Source organism: Pelophylax lessonae (assembly GCF_965119305.1).
Source record: "Pelophylax lessonae genome assembly, chromosome: 8".
Taxonomy (NCBI): Eukaryota; Metazoa; Chordata; class Amphibia; order Anura; family Ranidae; genus Pelophylax; species Pelophylax lessonae.
In genome coordinates, this window is record NC_138775.1 from 241033262 (window position 1) to 241056437 (window position 23176).

General features: G+C 42.0%; 1 protein-coding gene across 3 annotated transcripts in view; it reads right to left on the bottom strand.

Moving 5' to 3' along the window:
- Nucleotides 1-23176, bottom strand: part of OSBPL9 (oxysterol binding protein like 9) — a 260826-nt gene that overhangs the window by 29440 nt on the left and 208210 nt on the right. For all 3 annotated transcript variants that reach the window (XM_082265508.1, XM_082265507.1, XM_082265509.1), the window contains 2 exons: nt 5672-5784; nt 917-1035 (listed from right to left, as the gene is read on the bottom strand). In XM_082265508.1, the coding sequence (XP_082121634.1) occupies nt 917-1035; nt 5672-5784 (232 nt within the window). The remainder of the gene's footprint in view (nt 1-916; nt 1036-5671; nt 5785-23176) is intronic.

A 23176-nucleotide genomic window follows, 5' to 3' on the forward strand; every position in this document is an offset into this window, starting at 1 on the left:
CATGGGGTCCTTCATGTTAAAAAGGTTGAGAAAGGCTAGTGCATATAGTATATAGTATTTAACTACCTATCTAGTAAATAATCCATCAAGATTTTTGTAGCCAGGACCGGTATGTAAAAGTTACAAGGAAACTGTCTACCTTTTCCACATTGCTGGTCCCGTTCAGGGTCCAGGCTTCACCTGTCACAGTGAGTATACCCCTGAAGGGATCTTCAGGGTTTGGGTACAATAAGAATGGACCAAGACCCTGGACCTGTATAGCAACTTGCAGCTTACTCACCTGTTGCACTACATACCAAGGTGAGTGCTGAAGACAGAATCCTGTGCCCAAAGCAAATATTATAGGCTGATCCTGCTGTTACAGGGATTGGGTACTGTTCTCAAGATGTGAACTGAGGGCAAGCAATCTTTAAAATACTACTGAGCGATATGTCAATAGGCAGCCATATCTTAATGGAAGGACACTAGTAAAACACTGGAGCCTCGAGTGGGTGGGGTTATATGAGTACACAGGGGGTCAATTCCCAGCAAAAGTTATTTCGGTATCCAATAACCAGAACCCGTGGTCTAAGATTCAATTCCTTGGTCCTGTGCTTTACAATTAAGATATATTTACAGCAGATAATACACCTAACAGGGACTTTCATTAATCTCAAAAGATTCAGCACTTCATATTCCCAACTCTCTATTAATTTGCATGTTTGACTGAAGGGTGCTTTTGAACTCCTAATTCAAAAATAGTTCAGGAAATCTGTCCAATTACCCAGTACCTACAGCAGAACTGAACAAGACTCAGGTGCCACGTATTAACATTTATGATTTACACAAAAAACATTTCTATATAAATCCAGCACACAGCTTATATTTCCTAACATGCAGCAGAAAACAGACCACACTTTACATCTCCTCCTCTCACCTTAGTCAGGTCCATTCCAAGTCGGACCTGGGACAACAGGTGCATGATAACACTCTTGTGTTCCTCCACTGACTCCCCTTCTCCATCATCATCTCGGTCATCATGAGGGTCATACTGATCTGATGGGAGGAGGAGAATAAAATGAAAAGCAAGCTATCACCAAAAAGGAGCAATTAAACACACCGAAGTTTGCTATTGAAGAAACATGTCAAGTCCTTCAGTGTCTGGAAAACCATTACAATGGGTTATAAAATTCACTTTATTTTTGGCCAACCCGCAATTATCTTTGGTGCGCAAACACAAAGTAGAGTTCCTAACCCTAAAATATGATGATGTAAAGATCACAAACTGATTATATACTATTGATTATCTTTGGATTCAGTCGCCTACCCCTATATACAACTATAAGGCTGAAGTAACTATAAAATAAAGGACTTTATTTCTCAATGCTACTCCATGTTACTTAACAGTTTTCTTTGTGACTACCCTGATACAGTGTATTCCTGTTTGGAAAAGGAAAAAGATATTGGTACATTTGAGGATGAACAATAAGAGGAGCCCCTTTTAGCGGTCCAGCAGTGTTCCTTGAAAGTAGACTAACGCCTTTCTCAACTGTATTTGCTGGTTAGGGTACACTATACCCCAGAAAGACTGTTTAGAATGGGCCTTAAGGATAGTCCCACATGTACTAGACGCTGCCGGGATCATGGAGATGTCATCAATCTGGTGTGGAGATGTCCAAAGCTGCAAATATTTTGTTACTTAGTTAAAAACATAAGGTTTTTACATTAATAAGGTTTTTTCAGGCCTCTCTGCAAAAGGATCCCAAACAGTGTGTATTGGGTAGTCTGTGTGACCTTGAAGTGGAAGAAATTACTAAACAGGCTATAGATAGAGCACTATTCCAGGCTCGTAGTTGCATTCTGAGACACTGGATTTCCGTTGACCCTCCAAAAGTAAAGGAGTAGGCATCTCAGAGGGGCGATACCCTTAGGCTCGAAAAATATATCTGGCAACATAGAGGGTGCTTTGGCAAAGTTGAGATACTATGGTCATTGTGGTTGGACACAGCAGGTCTGGCCCCAGTAGAGTTCGTATTTAACCGTCTTCTGACTAAGTAGAATACTCCTGAACATGCATCTTGCCTAGAATCTCTGTGTGATTACGTATAACCCTGTGCATAATGTACTATTGGTTCAATGTCACGATCTGGAGATAACCTCTGATATTACCCATATATATGTGATTTTCCGCTAACATTGTATACACTCTGGTATATGTATACGTTTTGCTTTTCTTTTTGTTGCTTAATAAAGCTTCTCTTGGGGGGGGGGGGGGGAGAAGGTTTTCAAAGCAACAAATAAAAGATTCCTTATGGTGCGTGTTTTCAAAGTTATCATGCTAGCCATAAAGCTTCAATACTTTAAATATGGACTAAAAGCAGATAAAGACTTTTGACTTTCCTGCTTTAAAAAAAGTATTTCAGATAGGTGACCCAGGAAGCACTAAATACAGGTGTTCGACTTACAGCTAGGAAACTAGCATTTCTGTTGGGATGCCAGTGGAGGCTCCACTTCATAATTTTCTCTTCAAAGGTTTACTTTAAAACTACCCATACACCCGGTCTATGGGCTAAATGCGCAACAGACAGTTCTTCACTCTTAAGGAGAACTAATGACTGGACAAGTTAAACAAAAAACACTGCCTTCCTCTGTGGCATTTTCCAGCAATTGTCTTTCCACTTTCCTTGCCATTCTTGTGAACAAAACATTTAGCCAAGACTTTTACAATAAATAGATCGTACAAGAGTGTAGTAAAACACAATAAAACGTTGGGCCAGTGGGCAGCCTAACCCATTCAGCTGATGAAGATGAGGCTGTGTCTGTCGATGGACGATAGAGAAAAATAAATCAAACTCCAGCATAAATGTTTGGACAGCTCTAATAGGAAACTGATATGGATTTATATAAACAAATTGCTTTTATTGAACTGTTTTTACCATTTTCTCGAATGTTCAACATAAAACATACTTTGAAAATACATTTCTTAATTGATTTGATTTGGCTGTTGGAATAAAGATCTTGTTATCATGAACAAAATAAACAGCTGAAGTGCTTAATTTATGAACTCCTAATGAACCTTTGCATATTGCATTACTTGTTATGAAAGCCTTAGGCTTTTCAAATAGTCATTGAAAAAAATATATTAAATTAAATGACAACTGAAGACCAATAGTAAAGAAACCTATACAAACAATAAGCAATATGTGATATCTGTGCTAGCTAGAAGATCCTTACCCAAATATATGCCAGAAATGCAAACGGCCACACACCAATTCTACTTGCCATAGATTTGATTGGCTTCAAAAAAATACCAGGAGAGCTTACCTATCTGGTCAGCCATTGCTTACACAAACCAAGGGTGTGTGGCCAGCTTAAAAAAAACCAAACACAGGTGCCACAATTACCAAACCTGAAAATGTCAGATACTTGGCTGTTCTGTTAGCCCACAAAGCTTTAATGTGTACAAAATCACATTAATAGGAAAGCTGAAGAAATGTCAGAAGTCCTATGTGTATAGTTGTATGACATAATCATTTAGGTCTTCTACGTCAGCAAAAAAAAAAAAAAGGATCACTGAGTCTTTGTACACAGACTACAGCTTGCATTACTGTAGTTTGTACAGCACAATTTCACACAGAATTTGCGAAGATCGCAGTTAGCTTCAGAAAGATTTGTTGATGCCTTAAGATGCAGTTTGGGAATACTGAACCAAAGGCATGTAGCTGAAAATATTAATGAAGAAGTTCGATTTTTTGGATAGGTTTTATTGGATAGGTTTTATAACAGGTTTTTTTTTCTTAAAATGTTTGGCCTTTTTTTAAAAAAAATAAAAAACCCAGTGGTTAGAATATACCACCAAAAGAAAGCTCTGTTTCTGTGAAAAAAAAAAAATATATATAAAATTTGGGTACATTGTTGTACGACAATGAAATTGCCAGTTAAAAGGAGCACAGTGCAGAATATTAAAAAAAAAAAAAGGCCTGGTCATAAAGGGGTAAAACCCTTACAGACCTCAGGTAATTAACTACTTCCTGCCTGCGCTAAAGCCAAATGACGGCTACAGCGCAGGCTGACTTTGCCGGGAGGCTGCGCGTGGGTGGCGTGCTTTGTGATCGGCACTCCTTTCCTCACACTGTCAGAGTGAGGAGAGCCAATAACCGGCTTCTGTTATAGGGACATCTACACTGATAATCAGGGCACTGATTATCAGTGCAGTCCCAACAGTGCCCACCAGTGCCTCCTCCTCAGGGTCGCCTCATAAGCGCAAATCAGTGGAGAAAAATTACCTGTTTGCAAAATGTAAATGATAAAAATGTCATATGGATACAGTGTTGCACGACTGCGCAATTTTCATTCTAAATGTGACAGCACTGAAAGCTGAAAAGTGGCCTAGGCAGGAAGGGGTAAGAGTGTCTAGTAGGCAAAACAAGCTGCTAGAAGATTTTCAAGAACATTCAAAATAGTGTCAACATTTTTCGAAAAGCTGGCTATACACCAGTGCATACACTATTTAATTAGAAGAAAACTGAATGAATGTTCAAAAACTAAAATATGCGAATGGTTATTTTTGCGGTAAGAAAAAAAATCCAAAGCAGCAGGATTGAATTTTTTTTACATGCGAATGTGTTTTTTTTTTTTAGAAAAAAAAAAAAAAAACGTACATATGGTAACGAACATGTTCTAGGCACAAAGGAAACCTGTTTAATACGTCTGGAATTCCATTCAAGTAGCAGGTTTGGATAACATTTTACAGGTTTTCAAAACAGAATTAATTGATTTACTAATGTCAAGATACTGGCATATGACCAGTAAATTTGGCCAGGGTTGCACTGACTGTGTTGATGGGGGAATACCTCCTGCTGGGCTATTGTGTTCCCCCAGGGGGCTCAGAGCCCTCCCTGCCGGGAGAACACACAGTGATTACAGCTAGCGGCTATAGCCGCTGGCAATAATCCCATGAAAAATCCGACATGACGGTTGTACCCGCCTATGACCGGCTTAAAGCTTTCTAATTCCTGCTAGCAGCATGCGACAGCCAGCAAGCCCATTATGATCTGTATTAAACTGGTAAACACCCCAAAACTGGAGATGAAGGTTGTGTTTAAGCTCACCTGTGTACCTTTCTCAAAAAAAAAAAAAAAAAAATCAGAGCGAGAGAAAATCAAACCAAGGTACATCGAGTGTTTTAAAAGGTCTACATTTTTCATTACTTGTTCCCCAGCACTAGTTAACCAATGAAGGTGCACACAGCAAGATGAAGGACTGTCCTCTGCGTGAGAGCAATGCTCTACAGTAGTTCAGCCCACCTACTGCTCCAATCACCAGATAGCATCGGCTAAAACTGAGTTTGTACAAGAGCTTGCAGTAATCTGCTGCTGCAGTGGGTGGCATGGAGAATCTACACCAACTTCTCTTCTCTGCCACAAAACCAGTATAGGAAATGCTCAGAAATGTCATTATTTCTCTTCTGCCATAGATGTGCTACAGAGCACTCCTAGGCTAAGTGTTGGGCCTCAGGTGTCAATGATAGCAGATGGCTCTTCAACTAAGGCCTGTGGGACCCTCAGATTCCCCTTGCACACTATGTACCATTTTTTTTTAATCTGCTGTAGGACTCAGCTGGTGTGCAAATAAAATGAGTACAGTGCTACCTTTCTCATAAATGACCTGGGTTTCATTAACAGTTCTGTACCTGCATCGTTGGTCCCATTGGACATTGAGGAATTGATGGACTCTGTTGTGTCCGGTCTTTTCAGGCTGGTCCCTGTGCTGCTGTGTGTTAGGGCTGCAGCAGACTCCGATGAGCTACACAAAAGGGGGGAAAAAAACATTTTTATTCTTCTATTCGACTTTAACGGTTTTGACATTGCAAGCCAATAGCCAGAATCACTCAATGACTACTCAATGTCGACAAAGAAAACACATGTGCTATGATAAACTAAAAATAGACTAAAAAAAACAAACAAAATGAAGCTACAAGCTTCTATAGCAAGAAAAAAAAAAAAAGCAAAGACTAGTAATGCTCAGCTTTGATCCTCAAAGCCTTGTAAGGCTATACATACATGAGCACTAGGTAAACAGCACGTCCAAAACTTGTGCTTTAAAGGGTAAGTTCACCTTTAAAAAAAATATATACACACACATATTATATATATATATATATATATATATATATATATATATATATATATATATATATATATATATATACACACACACACACACACACATATATACACACACATACATACACACTTTTTTGTAGGTAAAAAAAAAAAAACGTAGCATTTTTTTTTTTCTTTTACTAGGAGCCTGAAAAGCACCAGTGATCAGATCGTGGGTGCCATGATGGACTCCTGCAGACTTGTCAGTTTATCTGTGTGCTCGTAGGCAGTTACACACTGACAGATAGAAACAATGATCAGTGTGCTCAACAGCGCCATGGTAGTTCATTGAGAACTACAAGCCGAGAGCCACAAAGTCTGTGGGTGCTTGTAGTTTCCCATTCATAGAACTCTGTGAATGAACGATGTGTCTGGGTGGGCAGAGCCCAGCACAGCTGTGTTATTTTAAAAATAGTGTCAGTGAGATTGAGGAGAAGATCCCCGGCTCTCTATCAGAGGCAATGGATCGGGGAGACGCTGCAGGAGTGGGAATGTTACATGTTCCACCCTAAAACGGGTGGAAGATGCGCTGTTCCGCATACTGCTATGGAAAGGCAAAAACCCTAGGATTAAACTTTCTACCCTTCAATTAAATAAGGACGGGGGTGGACTGGCAGTTCCTCATTCTGCTGGTTGGAGGGCAGATCCTATACAGGCCCTTTTACTGAGCTACAATTCCTGCTACCACCTTTTGGCTCAGTTAGAATCAGGGGTTTTGCTGACTCCCCAATATGGCCCAACCCTGATCTTAATGAATAAAGTATGGCGGGAAATGAAACATACAATGAAGTATAAAGGGGTTTCTGAATATACGCCGCTTTGGGGAAATAGCCATTAGGAGGAGTTATCTAAATTGGAGGCATTTGGGTGCTGGAGTTCTCAGGGGCTCCAATACATGGGGCAACTTTACTCTTGCAACGTGTTGAAATCCTTCAGGGATCTGCAGGAGGCTTTTCAGATTCCCCATCATGACTTCTTTAAATACCTCCAATTGAGCCACGCATTACAGGTTCAAACCAGATTCCTCAAGTTGGATGTGAACCCTATACCACTTGTAACTTCTTTGGAAATGATCATCTTTATATGGCCAACTAATGTCTAATCTTCCAGGTATATCCAACTGCTCAGGCAGAAGAGGATGGGAGAAGGACATGGGGGCTATGTCAGATGATGATTGGCAAACTATTAGGGAGAATGAATCCTCAGTGTCACTCATCTGCACAACGCGCCTGACCCAGCTGTTTATTGTCCACAGGATATATAGGACTCCGATTCAGCTATTTCAATGGGGTAGGAAAGGCAATCCAGAGTGCCCTGGTTGTCAACAGTCTACTGCAGATCTACTCCATAGGTTTTGGAAATGCCCCAAATTGGTCAGGTATTGGCGAGAGGTGATAAGCACGATTAAAAAGGTTTTCCATGCACACATACCTAGACCCTAAGATGTAGGAGGGCAGGTGGATTGAAGGGCAGGTGGAAGGGCAGGAGGATGGAAGAAAGTGAAAGGGAAACCGGTTTCCCTTTCACGTTCTTCCATCCACCTGTTCTGAGGGGTTGGGGCTTCTCAGCCGTTTCAAATAGATCTGCATGACTCTGTCTGAGTCTCCTTATTCTGTGTCCTGCTGAACAACAAGTGAAGTCAGGCTAAAGCACAGAAGTGGACACGGAGGTGTCTGTCATTCACTGAGACTAGGCTGCCTGACTTGGAAGATTTTTGGATCTGGGATCGGCTCCACATTAGTGATTGTTTATTGGGCACGCTTGACTGATCTCTGTAATGGGGGTCTGTCCGATCCGGTAAGAGGCTTGGACACCTGATGTTTGCTGGTGGTGGCTTCTGGATTCACAACTTACAACTTTTACTCTGTCTGTTCCTGGGATTCCCCATTCATTCATATGTGTGTGGACTTCTTATGAACTTTTACTTCCCAATTGATTTTTTGTGGATTTTAATATCAAAAGCGCTGCATGTTATTTTAAGCTTATTTATATCCACATTTCAGGATAGGTGCAAACTGCTTTTTTCTGTTGATATAGGGTTTGTTTATTCAGCGCAGTATTATATCTTTATTTTTTATTAAGCTAATATAGGGTTGACCAACTATTTGTATGTAGGTAGAAATAGTATGTGAACTGTCAATTGGTGTGGTTAGCACCGTAATTCTACTGTGGAGTTTTAATAATGGGATTTTTGACTTAAAATCCATTTCTCTGATGTTCATTGACGGACACAGCTCCTGATTCTTCTTAACCATTGGGTTATACTGCCCTCTACAGGAGTAGGACACTAGGTGGGAAAAAGCTTGACTACGCCTATGGGCAGTCCCAGGGGGTATACACCCACTCTCAGCTATAGGCACTCAGTTTTGTCACAAACCGTATCAGAAGAAAGCCAACTCCACAGAGGGGTGAGTGCTGTGTCAGTCAATGAACATCAGAGAAATAGATTTTATGGCAAGTCAAAAATCCCATTTTCGCTTTCGTTCACACAGCTCCTTATGCTTCTTAACCAGTGGGACGTCCCAAAGCATTGTTAAATGCGAGGGGTGGTAAAACATCCGAAAAAAAATTCCCAAGGCTAACCATAGCCAACCAGGTAACAGAGCTCAACCATAAACAACTGGAGCTCACCTGAAAAACAATACAAAGAGGACCAGGACCTCTAAACAGCAGCCAGCAAAACCTTGCGGCCAAAAGAAGCATCCGTAGATGCCAACACAACCACTTTACAAAAAACATAGTAAAAAAAGTGTGCACCGACGACCAGGTGGCCGCCTTGCAAAACCTGACGCTTGAAGATGGGAAGCCCAGGAGACACTAAGCACCCTAGTAGGGTGGGCCTAAACAGGGAAAGGAGGAACCTAAGCCCTGAGACAATAGGCCCTGAACCACCGTCTGTCTGATCCATCTGGAAATGGTCGCAGAATAAGCGGACAACCCTTTCTGAGGTTTGTTCGTGAGCGCAAATAGAGAGTCTGACTTCCTAACAGACTTCGTAGCTGCCAGGTACCCTAATTGCCCAGACCACATCCAAGACATGCAAGGCAATTTTCTTCAGATGTTTGAGCCTGGGACACAGGGAAGGCAACACAATGTCTTCATTCAAATGACAGTCAGAGACCACCTTAGGAAGGAATGATGGACAGAGGCAAAGCACCACCTTATCCTTGTGAAGCACCATAAGGTAAACGACAGGATAATGCCATCAGTGCTGACACCCTGCATGCAGAGGTGATAGCCACCAAAGGCCACCTTCTGGGGCAACGTAAGCAGGGAAACCTCCCGGATATATTTACAAAGAGAAGCTTCAGTAGAGCTGAAAGCACCACATTAAGATTCCAGGGTGGCAACAGGACTCGCACTGAAGGAACCAAATGTCGGACACCCTGAAGATGGTAAAAACAACCGCTCCCCCAGCCCAACAACCGCCGCAGGGAGCCAAGAGGACATCCCTGCCCTAGTCACTAACCCCCAGGATGACAGGGAACCCTGCTCAACCCCGCCATTGCGCACCAGGAAGCCCGGTCAGCAGTCTGGTCAGCAGCAACATCGAACCAGCCCCTGTTAAGAGCATGTGGCAAATTTTAGAGGGGCTGGGAGGAAGAGGGGAGAACCCGGGGGTCCAACCATCCCAGGGAGGGGCCCACGTCCACCCCAAAACCCTTGAGGGGTAGAGGGGGGGACAGCTATTTACCCCACCAGGAACAGGGTGGGCACTGTTTCGGACAGGACACTGCTTCATTGTAATGTGGGTGCTGTTGGACAAAAGGAAATGCTGCGACTCAGGCCGAAGCCAGTTCGTATGCGTCCTTGCGAGACGTTTAACTCGCAGCCCAGCCGCCGTCCAGTGGGGCTATGTCATGGCAGACCTAGCACTGAGCTGCGGTCTGCATGTGCTCACTGGCCGGACCTGAGTATTTATTAAGCAATTGTGTTTGGTGAAAAGTGAAGAAATTCAAAGTAAATTGAAACAATTATCTTTAAAAAGAAAAAGTATAGCCAAAGCCATTTTGGCCATACTTCTATAGATCACAGGAGTGCAGTTTGTTCTGCACTCCTGTGACCCGTTTTAAACTGATGCCAGAGCCGATCCAGGCTCTGAAAAGATCTCGACCATATGGTCATTGTGACAGACCAATCAGGACAGGGGCTTTTGGAGGGGACAGCAGGGTAGCCTCTTGCCTACTGACTATGAGCCCTGGCTATCGAGGGGGCTCTATTTTTGGGAGGTGTGTGCTTGGGGGAACCTTGGAGTGGGCTTGTTTGTGCGTTTCTGGGACACAATCCCGAATCCCAAACTTTGGGAATCTAGGCCCAGGATACAGATTTGGGTCCTTTTTGCCCAAACCAGCAATGACTGCTTTAGACTGAGGCTCAGAGCAGATGTAAATTTTATCAGCTCATACCAGCCTGATACTGGGGTCTCCTACTATAATCTGCTTAAGGTGTTATATGCCTCTTTGCCCCATTGTGTGCCTCCTAGGTATGAATTCCCCTTGTTAAAATTAAATCCCCTATTGTTTCCATCTGTCTGTTCATCTGTTGGAGAAGTGATTAATATTGTGTCCCATTTACCTTGTTATTGAACCAGTGTGGGAGGTTACTGTATGTATTTATGCTTATGATAATGTGTAATCTACTTTGTGTATCCAGGGCTGTGGGCTTGGTGTCGGTCAGTCTAGGTGGACACTGAGTCACTTGGGCGTGGCTAGTTGTTATATTAGCATACTGTATGTTTGTGTGGGCTGTTCCTTAGCTATGTTAAATATATTCCGGTTTACAGTTTGCATTGTATACAGCAATGAGATCAGGCTCTACCTGAGCTTGTGTGCTATATATTATGTTTGAATTTTTAATAAAGAGAGTTCTAGTTTGCACCTAAGCTAGTGTCGTCTAGGTCTTGGGTGAAATAGTCAGCTATAATACCTGGTTCCTGGGTTGAGACTGGAGAAAGCTGCATCTTGGCGGAAGCACCCAAGCTGGGTGCCAGGCTATTCCGTCACAGTCAGTATCAGCCCAGAAGCCTGGACCGGCAGCTGAATCAGAGAGGTACCCTCCCCTTCACAGCCAAGCGCTCCAGTAAACACAGGATGGTGTGGACTCCGAGCAGAGTGGGTGAATGACACTCCCAGACTTTCTGCTCACAGAATTCTGATAACTGAGCGATCAGCGGCCTTTGATTTCTCAGTTCTCATTCTTAGAGAGGGTGGGGGCAGATGCAGCATTGAATCGAAACTGCATCCACATAGGTAAGACCATTCTTTTTTTTTTTTTTTAAATCCCAAACTTCTCTTAATGGCAAACAGGTTAACAAGATGTCAACCTGCCCAAACAGGGTAATTTGAAACCGTCTCTGCAAAAAGCTCCCCCCAACCCTTTTATACTCACCTTACCAGTACTCCTTAGTCACTACTTTCTATTCCTTAGCAGGCTACAATACCTTGCAATTTTGGGTATGGAGGAACATGTGACCTTCTCCCTTGTGACCATGCTCAGGGCTTGTAACCAATTACTGGGCCCAATCACTGTCACATGACCAGGGGAATGTTGTTACCACTTCCCCATGTCACCGACCCCAGTCATTTTAGTGCCAACAGCAGAAGGGAAAGACGGGGGGGGGGGGGGTGGTGTTTTGCTGGAACACTTCCACTTTGCCCTGCATCCTCAAGGTGACAGGGTCTCCTTAAGATAGACTTTTTGCACACAGTAGATGTGCCATTTTCCTGAATGTCATTGTTTAATTGATCTCTATATTTATTTGCCTGCAGCTAGTAATACTGAGAATAGATAATACATTGGTATAGATTTTTCGATTACATAAAACGTGCAGCAGACCGTAAAAACCTTTATGTCAATGTGTCTGCTAGACAGCGTGATTAATAGCGATGACATTTAAACGTTTGAATCAAGCCATGCTTAACTATGAAAGTCATTAGCAAGAGGTCACTGCATTAATATGGCCCCAGGTAATGTAAATCTGTATCTAAGCTGTAACAAGAATCCTTACCAGCTAGACAGAAGTCTTGCAGCAGGAGGAGGAAAACACAAGACATGAACAGAACGTTAAACACCGACAAGTACAAGAAATGATACACGTATAAGACGCAGATGAACTGGAAACAAAAACGCACAAGCGTAGCCATCAAAAGTGAAATGTCAAAGGAGGAATGCTTTGGGATTTTGAATAAAACAATAATCCACAGCAAGTGATTCAGTATCTCGGTGTTTAATTGTATCATGTAGGTGATAAAAGGTGAAAGGAAATTTTAAACAGAGTATTAAAACTGCACTTAGAAAGTCCGGTCTATGCAAAACAAACATGTCCTGCTACAAGACCGTATCGGAATTGAAGATTTAGGTTATTGATTTAAGCACAGAGCCCTAAAGGCATGTGTCAACGGGCTTTTAGCTTGTGTTAATGGCATCAGTTTGCCATCAGTTTGGGAGGCTTCTGAGAGGAATCAGAATTAATTAACAGTTGCATCTGACTTGCAGTAGGCCTTCTCCTGACCTGCAGTTGACCAGTTTCAAGTGGTTATTTGCATTCCCATAGACCTGTATGGGAGCACTGCTTGAAGCAAACAAAAAGCCTGTAGACACAGACTCTAAAGTTAGTCATACACTGGCAATTTTTAGTCAGTTTTATCCATCAGTAACTTCAAATGCAAATAATTAGAAATGTAGCACTTCTTCACCCACAAGTTTGAGAAGTCAAAAAAATTCAGTCAATTGAGAAGGTGAAACTGGGCAATAAATTAACAGCTATACTACAATTCACAGGAAGGGTCAAAATGACCACTTCATACAGTCAGGGAAACTTTGATCCCCTCTCCTTGCGGCTAATCAAAACCACCATTTTATGGTCTTTGGTTTGCTTCTAAAGAATTGCTTGTGGCAATTGGGTAAAAAGCTGGCCTAGTAAAACACAATAATGAATGACTCCAACAATCAGGGAGATTTTATAACTGGGTGGAAGATTTAGTCATTAGCCTGACCTGACCATTCATTCTGTAATGGGGACAAGAAAAGACTGACAGCTCAACACTTGTTCCGCTGTAACCAGAGTGGGCAGAACATAGTGGAATGTAACGCTTAGACCTCTCATGAGAGAAAACCCCTACGTTTTCTTAGGGTGATCTCTGCCTGTGTGTTCACTTTCACAATGTTCTGCTGGGAAACCTTTGGTCCTGCCATTCATGTGTATGTTACTTTGACACGTATCACCTACCTAAACTATGTTGGTGACAAAGTACATCCCTTCATTAAAACTGTATTCCCTGATGGAAGTGGCCTCCTTTAGCAGGATAATGTGCCCTGCCACACTGCAAAAATGGTTCTAGATTAATTTGAGGAACACAAAAAATTTTGGACGTGTTGATTTGGCCTCCAAATTCTCCAGATCTCAATCCAAAATCGAGCACCTGCAGGATGTGCTGGAAAAAAGTCTGCCCATGGAGAACCCACTTCACAACTTACAGGACTAAAAAGAATCTGTTAATGACAGCTTGATTCCAGATGCCATAGCATACAGAGGAGGTCTAGTGGCGTCCATGCCTTGAAGAGGCAGAGCTGTGCTGGGGCAAAAGGGGGAACTACTCAATATTAGGTGGGTGGACAAAGTTATGGCTGACTGGTGTATGCTGATAGTTATGGCTTATCGGTGTATGCTGATACAGCTGGTGAGGGAGCTACTAAGAATAATGAAAGCAGTAAAAAGGGACCCCAAAATGACAAACATCATAGGTTGAACTGGATGGACTGATGTATTTTTTCAACCTCACAAACTATGTAACTATGTAAATAAAGCCATGAGATATTTATTGTACACTACCATAGGCTACCAAACAAGAATCCAAAAATCCACTTTTCCTAGCACCACACTAGCATTATGCCTTATTCTCACACTCCCGTTTTGTTGCACATTTATATGCCCAAAGGAATGAATAATAAAGGGCAAAAATGCTTGTATTACACATTTTCATTCATCTTTAAACATAACTGCACCTTTAGTGCGAAGAACACACTTCCTGTCTTTCTAAGCCAGCTATACATGGATAAAAATGTGTCCGGTTCAGCAGGGACCGTGCTATCAACCCATGTATGGGCAAGCTGGTTGTACAAAAGTCCATCAATTAACTTGCGCACAACCAGCTTGAATGGAAAAAATGGATTTTTGTAAAATCTTACCGTAAAATCCTTTTCTCTTAAGCTCATTGACAGACGTAGTCCTCCTTGATTAATATCAACTCGGGTTATACTGCCCTCTACAGGAGTAGGACTAGACAGGAAAGAAAACGTTCGGGCCACACCCTAGGCTTGCTTTCCCTGGGCCAAGGAGGCGGCTCCGCCCCTTTACACGCCTTCCGGCGCCTCCCAATTACTCCACGAGGTGTTTGGTCACCTCAAACATGGCCGCCCCCATGCTGGAGACACGAGGCTACGCCAATATGGCGGCCTCGTGCGATCTGCAGGAAAATGGCGGCGGCCTGTGTAGGATAGCGGCGGCTTGCAAGCTAGCAGCGGCCTGCGGGATGTGTGCATTTGGCCTGTGCGGCCTGCGGAAGTGCCTCGGCCTGCGGGAGGTGTCCTCGGCCTGCGGGAGGCTGTGTAGCCTGTGGAAGTGACCGGCTTTCTGGAGGGGTGGCGATCTGTGGCTGCAGTAACTCAGGCATAGGCATCGGCCTGTGTACACACTAGACAGGTAGGATACCTCTATACCTCAATAGTAATGCCTTTTAGTAGTCTGCCACTGACTTCAGTCACCCTTACAGTCATATGGTGACTTTAGATAGTCAGCTCCCAAACCAAGCCTCCTGGTTTCTATTCACAAAAATCACACTCAAATTGGGGGATCTGTGACCTGTTATAGGATAGAGGGGAGACCCAGAAAACCGAGTGTCCGACCATCCCAGAGAGGGGCCCGCGTCCACCAACAAACCCGACAGGGGGAGAGGGGGAACATTCTACTCACCATACCGGAACCAGGCGGGCGCCAACTCCTGACAGAACCCCTCTCCACCGGGGTGGGGGGGCTGTCGACCAATACGGACGCCGTGACTCTGTTGGTCATTGGCGTCCAGGCGAGACGTTTAACTCGCAGGGTCAGTCCCCGTCCAGTGGGACTATGTCGCGGCCGACCCAGCGCGGAGCTATGGCCTGCACGCGCTCGTAGGCTGAACTGGGGTGACCACTGGATCTCAAAATTTAGCCCGTCGCCCAGTTTCAGCGTACTTGCTTGAAGATCTCACAGGAACACTGGAGAAAAAAAGCTGTCTAAAAAAGTATTTCTAAAAAAAAATCCTGCCAGGACCGAAGATCCTAGCAAGGAATCTAGGTCCTTACTCCTAACTAGACAGAAAAAAAACTGATTTGCTGTAGCAGGAAGTGAGAGGATATACCCTCTGGGACTGCCCCTAGGGTGTGGCCAGAACGTTTTCTTTCCTGTCTAGTCCTACTCCTGTAGAGGGCAGTATAACCCGAGTTGATATTAATCAAGGAGGACTACATCTGTCAATGAGCGACAGAGAAATTTTCTTTAGATCACCTGGTTGAACAAAAGAAAAATTACTCATGTATGCCAAGCCTTTGGGTGACACTTTATGGTGCAATCCATCTTATCCATGGAAAGTGCCATGATCATCACCCAGGCTGCTCTTCTGATATTAGAAAGGAAATAGGGTGCGCTATTCACACAATTATGCAGCAGCACTGAAACGGGGAAAATAGATGTGAAAAAAGGTATAGTGCGCTCAACACAATCATAAATTGTAAACATATGACATCTAGGATGACCCAAATATTATGGTGATCTTCATACAGTGTGAAAAACCATATGTGAAAACATATACTTTATAACAATAGTGAAAAAATGTATAAAAAGTCATCCAATTAATCCAGATAATCTCAAATAGCCAAAGATCAAGCTTCCATCAATAGTGGATCTTCAATCTTGCTAATCTTAGACCGATATGTGAGGGTGAAATAGAAGAAATAGCCTCTTACCAGATAACACTAAACAGTGAGCCTTATTGGTGAATAGGCACTTTCCACACGTGAACAAATGAAATCAAATATAAAGTTAGTACAGCGCAGTCAACTCTATCAAAGTTGTGATCTATTTGCACATAAATCGCTACACATGGGAAAGCGCATACACAGTCAGTTCCATAAATATTGGGACATCGACACAATTCTCATCTTTTTGGCTCTATACACCACCACAATGGATTTGAAATGAAACAAACAAGATGTGCTTTAACTGCAGACTTTCAGCTTTAATTTGAGGGTATTTACATCCAAATCAGATGAACGGTGTAGGCATTACAAAAATTTGTATATGTGCCTCACACTTTTGAAGGGACCGAAAGTAATGGGATAGATTAACAATCATAAATAAAACTTTCACTTTTTAATTGGTTGCAAATCCTTTGCAGTCAATTACAGGCTAAAGTCTGGAACACCTAGACATCACCAGACGTTGGGTTTCATCCCTGGTGATGCTCTGCCAGGCCTCTACTGCAACTGTCTTCAGTTCCTGCTTGTTCTTGGGGCATTTTCCCTTCAGTTTTGTCTTCAGCAAGTGAAATGCATGCTCAATTGGATTCAGGTCAGGTGATTGACTTGACCATTACAAAACATTCCACTTCTTTCCCTTAAAAAACTCTTTAGTTGCTTTCGCAGTATGCTTCGGGTCATTGTCCATCTGCACTGTGAAGCACCGTCCAATGAATTCTGAAGCATTTGGCTGAATATAAGCAGATAATATTGCCCGAAACACTTCAGAATTCATCCTGCTACTTTTGTCAGCAGTCACATCATCAATAAATAGAAGTGAACCAGTTCCATTGGCTTCACTGATGAGGTGGTATGTTTTGGATCATGAGCAGTTCCTTTCCTTCTCCATACTCTTCTCTTCCCATCACTCTGGTACAAGTTGATCTTGGTCTCATCTGTCCAAAGAATGTTGTTCCAGAACTGTGAAGGCTTTTTTAGATGTTGTTTGGCAAACTCTAATCTGGCATTCCTGTTTTTGAGGCTCACCAAAAAGGTTTACATCTCGTGGTGAACCCTCTGTATTCACTCTGGTGAAGTCTTCTCTTGATTGTGGACTTTGACACACATACACCTACCTCCTGGAGAGTGTTCTTGATCTGGCCAACTGTTGTGTAGGGTGTTTTCTTCACTAGGGAAAGAATTATTCGGCCATCCACCACAGTTGTTTTCCGTGGTTTTCCGGGTCTTTTCGTGTTGCTGAGCTCACCGGTGCGTTCTTTCTTTTTAAGGATGTTTCAAACAGTTGATTTAGCCACACCTAATGTTTTGCTATCTCTGATGATTTGTTTTTTTAGCCTAATGATGGCTTGCTTCACTGAAAGTGACAGCTCTTTGGATCTCATATTGAGAGTTGACAGCAACAGATTCCAAATGAAAATAGCACACTTGAACTCTGGACCTTTTATCTGCTCCTTGTAAATGGGATAATAAGGCAGGGCTTGACAAATTTGCCTGAAATCTAGGAGCCAGCTAAAAAAGTTAGGAGCCAGTTTTTTTTTTTGTTTTTTTTTTAAACTAACAACCAAGCTTTATTTAATAAAACGGATACTAAATTTACACATAAATAGGACTAGAACCCCACTCTCCTCTATAGCGCAATTGGATGGAAACAGACTGTCGCTCTCTTTCCATCCGATGCCATCTGATCCGATCCACGGGATGGATAGAAAATAGAACCACCATCCGTCTGTTTTTGGCGGGCAGGGTCAGATGGCGGCAGATTACTGCTCCATAGAGGAGACTGAACGGTCCGATCAGGTCTGCCTGAAAAACTGACAGGCGGACCTGATCAGACAGCCCGTGTGAAAGGGGCCTTCGGCTGTGGCACGGCGATGAGGAAAAAAAAAAAAAAAGAAAAAAAACTATTTTTTTTTAATAATTAAAAAAAAAAAAGAAAAAATTATTATTTATTTTTTTTACATTTAAAAAATAAATTAATAATAATAACCACACTCCCTGTCCACTTACCTTTAAGAAAAGGTAACTGGACAGAGAGATGAAGCCTTAAAAAAAAATTCCCTCTCTTCTCCTCTTTGGCATTGAGAACATGCATTACTCCCGGCCACCACAAGAGGGCGCCAGTTCCCATAGCTTCTCATCTCACAGAAGAAGGCCGAAAAGCCGGGGACTACATTTTTGGACGCCGCGGAAGTCCGTGAACTCGAAGAGGAGGTGGGGGGTGCAAAAGGGACAGGACACATCCTGCAGGGCACCCCAGGCGCCAGGTCGCTAATTCTAGTCGCAAATGCGACCTGGCGCCCGGGATTTGTCGAGGCCTGTAATAAGGGAATAACACACACCTGGCCATGGAACAGCTGAGCAGCCAATTGTCCCATTACTTTTGGTCCCTTAAAAGTGGGAGGCACATATACAAACTGTTGTAATTCCTACACCTTTCACCTGATTTGGATGTAAATACCCTCAAATTAAAGCTGTAAGTCTGCAGTTAAAGCTCGTCTCGTTTCTTTCATTGCAAATCCATTGTGGTGGTGTATAGAGCCCAAAAGATTATAATTGTGTAAATGTCCCAATATTTATGGACCTGACTGTATAAAACAAATGATCTGTGTCAAACTGTAGCTAAATCACAAAGCAACCCAAGTAAGATCATCAAAATATATTCATACAGTGTGTCTATCCAAAAATAAGCGAACATCAAAAAAAAGTCCAGAATGCAACAAAATCCTCCAATGACAACAGATCAATCCCAAACAAACTAATAATCTTGCCACCTCAGTGTATAGTAATTCGCTAAGAAAACAGGTGCTCAAAAAAATCCACCACTGGTATTCACTAGCAGCTCACCTCTCACCTCCAGCTTTGACTCCTGTTTTACCAGGGAGTCAAAGTACGCTGCTTCCCTTTGGGGATAATTGAGCTCAGTGTGGATGGAAGGATGTCCCTGGGTGTATCAGGATCCCAGGCTTACTTTATTCAGGTGCTTACATGATAGTCGGCCATATAAAAAAAAAAAAAAAAAAACCAAACAAAAAAGGCAAAGTATCTAGTGCTCTCTGTAAAAACAAATTTATTATAACCACAATAAAATTGGCTCACTCACATTGAGCAGCACTGAAGTCTATTGAAGACGCAACGCGTCTGGAGGCAGGAGCTGACATCTGAATCTAACCCACGTCCATTAATGAACTGACAGTTTTGAGCTGGCGCATTGTACTTCATGCTGTATACAGCTGGCACTGCTCATAGCGCTGCTCAATGTGAGAGAGCCCATTTTATTGTGTTATAATAAATTTGTTTTTACAGAGAGCACGAGATTACTTTGCTATTTTATATGGCCGACTATCATGCAAGCACCAGAATAAAGTAAGAGTGGGATCCTGATAGATCCAGGGACATCCATCCACACTGAGCTTGATTATCCCCAAAGGGGAACAGCATACTTTGACTTCCTGGTATAACAAGCTGGAGGAGAGCTGCTAGTGAATACCGGTGGTGGATTTTTTTGAGCACCTGTTTTCTTAGCTGATTACTATACACAGAGGTGGCAAGATTATTAGTTTGTTTGGGATTGATCGATTATCATTGGAGGATTTTATTGCTTTCTGGACTTTTTATATATGTTAGTCTATTTTTGGATAGACACACTGTTTATATGAATATATTTTGACAGTTTGACACAGATAATTTAGGTTTTTAAATATATATGCTTTCACATGTGTAGCGATTTTTGTGCACATAGATCACAACTTTGAAAGAGATGACTGCGCTGTACTAACTTTATATGTGATCAGTTATGACAACATGCAGTCATTTGATAGTTTGGTTGAGAGCACAAGCAAATGTGACAGTTACATTCCCTGCATGTTGCGAGAATGTAACCATTTACTGAAGCGGTTTAAATCGATAGGCTTAGTTCTGCTTTAATTTCTGTACCTATTAAAAATGTTCCCTTTTTTGTAAAGCTAAAAAAAAAAAAAAAGGCTTACTAAAGTTTTTTGGATTAAAAAAAAAAAAAAAAATATGTTCCTAACATAAAAAAAAATAAAAATAACTTTAGGCACTACATCTAAAAGGCTGGTTCCCTGTTGTTCTTGGGTTTGTATATGCTTTAGGAATCCTTGTAAGAAAACGGGCCAAAGGACGTTTGATTTTGATAATGGTTCATACGGTTTACAGAGAATTTTGTTTACACAGTACACATATTCAACCACCCAAGGGTCAATTAACTTGGAGGAATTTTCACTTTAGACTTAGCTGCTAGAAGGGATTTGTTTTTCCTGCTTTAGCGTGACTTGCCAACATTGCCCTGCAAACAGAGATGTACGGTATATATTATAAGTGCTCAACCACAAGGCACTCAGAGGGAGGCAATTGTAAGCCCTTAAAAGCTGGCCATAGAGTGAACAATCTTTCTCACCCGATTTTCGCTCGATTACCCCCATTAACACAGACTGCCTCCCTCCTGCGGAGCCATTGTGGGGAGGCAGTCTTTGGATGGGGGAAGCTGTCCCGCCGGGAGAATAGAGCGATTACTGCTAGCGGCTATAATACCTGCTAGCAATAATCACATGTAAAATCAGACAGGCTGGTTGAACATAAGTTGATCAATCAATCAACTTGGGTACATTCAGCCTGACCATACATGGTTCGAATCTTGGCAGGGACCTGCTGAACCGGCCAAGATTCAACCGTCTGTAGCCGGATTAACAATGGACATTTGTTGCTTATACTGTAGACTGTTTATATCCATTCAGTTCAATGCATGTGTTGCGTGTTAACTTGTATTGTTATATTGCAGCCCAGTCAAGTGTCATTTAGAATAAATGATTGGCACCGTACCAATGTGTATAAAGTGTAAAGCCAGTGTCAAACTTTTTTTTTTTTTGCAACAAGATATCACCTTTAACATAAACAGTATAATTGCAATGCTTTTTAATACAGTAATCATTTCCTAAAACTGTAACCTAGGTCAAATCTCTCTCCACCATGGAAACAGTACTCAAGATTTTTTTGAATTGTTAACCTATGCCTTGTAACTGGTTCACATTTCCCACAAGTCTGCACAAGTCCAGCAGTAAAGTTTAATATGTAGGATGATATGGAACTATACAGGGTGGAACTATGCACTAAGCACTCATTTTAAATCATTCACCAAATATTTTAAATAATGCGTTTTATTGTATGTGGTCCATGATGCAACAGTCAAACATAGCTTCCTTCAAATAAACCTGTAGTCCACCCAACTTTAATATAAGACACCCTCTTAGATACTAGGGCAAATAAACTGCACCTTTGGTAAACATTGTCCAACAGCAAAGCAATGCTATACCTTTATGAGAAAAAATACCTACTTCTGGGACATGATGATGCTCAGAGCCCGATGGAATTTATTGCTTGGCCCAAGCACTGTCACAGGCAGGTCATAGGGTCTGTTTAACGCTACAGTGCATCCGGAAAGTATTCACAGCGCTTCACTTTTTCCACATTTTGCTATGAAACAGCCTTATTCCGAAATGGATTAAATTAATTATTTTCCTCATAATTCTACAATAAATACCCCATAATGACAAATGTGAAAGCAGTTTGTTTTGAATTATTTGCAAATGTATTAAAAATGAAACATGTACATAAGTATTCACAGCCTTTGCCATGACACTCAAAATTGAGCTCGGGTACATCCTGTTTCCACTGATCATCCTTGAGATGCTTCTACAACTTGGAGTTCACCTGTGATAAATTCAGTCGATTGGACATGATTTGGAAAGGCACACACCTGTACATACAGTTGTGCTCATAAGTTTACATACCCTGGCATAATTTATGATTTCTTGGCCATTTTTCAGGGAATATGAATGATAACACAAATGGTTAGTGTTTGGCTGAAGCAATTTATCAATCAACTGTGTTTACTCTTTTTAAAATCATAATGACAATAAACGACCTTAATGACCCTGATCATAAGTTTACAAACCCCAGTTATTAATACCGTGTATTGCCCCCTTGAACATCAATGACAGCTTGAAGCCTTTTGTGGTATTTGTGGATGAGGCTCTTTATCTTCTCAGATGGTAAAGCTGCCCATTCTTCCTGGCAAAAAGCCTCCAGTTCCTGTAAATTATTGGGCTGTCTTGCATGAACTGCACGTTTGAGACCTCCTCAGAGTGGCTCATTGATATTGAGATCAGGAGACTGAGATGGCCACTCCAGAACCTTCATTTTATTCTGCTGTAGCCAACGACAGGTCGACTTAGCCTTGTTTTAGGATCATTATGTTGGAATGTCCAAGTACATCCCATGCGCAGCTTCCGGGCTAATGAATGCAAATTTTTTCTTCCAGTATTTTTTGATAACATACTGCATTCATCTTGCCATCAATTCTGACCAAATTTCCTGTGCCTTTGTAGCTCACACATCCCCAAAACATCAGCGATCCACCTCTGTTTCACAATAGGAATGGTGTACCTTTCATCAAAGGCCTTATTGACTCATGTAGCGTTTAGGGTTATGGCCATAAAGCTCAATTTTGGTCTAATCACTCAAAATGACTTTGTGACAAAAGTTGTCTGGTCTCTGTGCTCTTTGGCGTATTGTAAGCGGGATACTTTGTGGCATTTGCGTAGTAATGGCTTTCTTCTGGCGACTCGACCATGCAACCCATCTTTCTTCTAATGCCTCCTTATTGTGCATCTTGAAACAGCCCCACCACATGTTTTCAGAGAGTCCTGTATTTCACCTGAAGTTATTTGTGGGTTTTTCTTTGCATCCCGAATAATTTTCCTGGCAGTTGTGGCTGAAATTTTAGTTGGTCTACCTGACCGTGGTTTGGTTTCAAAAGAACCCCTTATTTTCCACTTCTTGATTAGAGTTTTAACACTGCTGATTGGCATTCTCAATTCTTTGGATATCTTTTTATATCACTTTCCTGTTTTATACAGTTCAACTACCTTTCCAACAGATCCTTTGACAATTCTTTTGCTTTGCCCATGACTCAGAAACGTCAGTGCAGCACTGGATGAAAG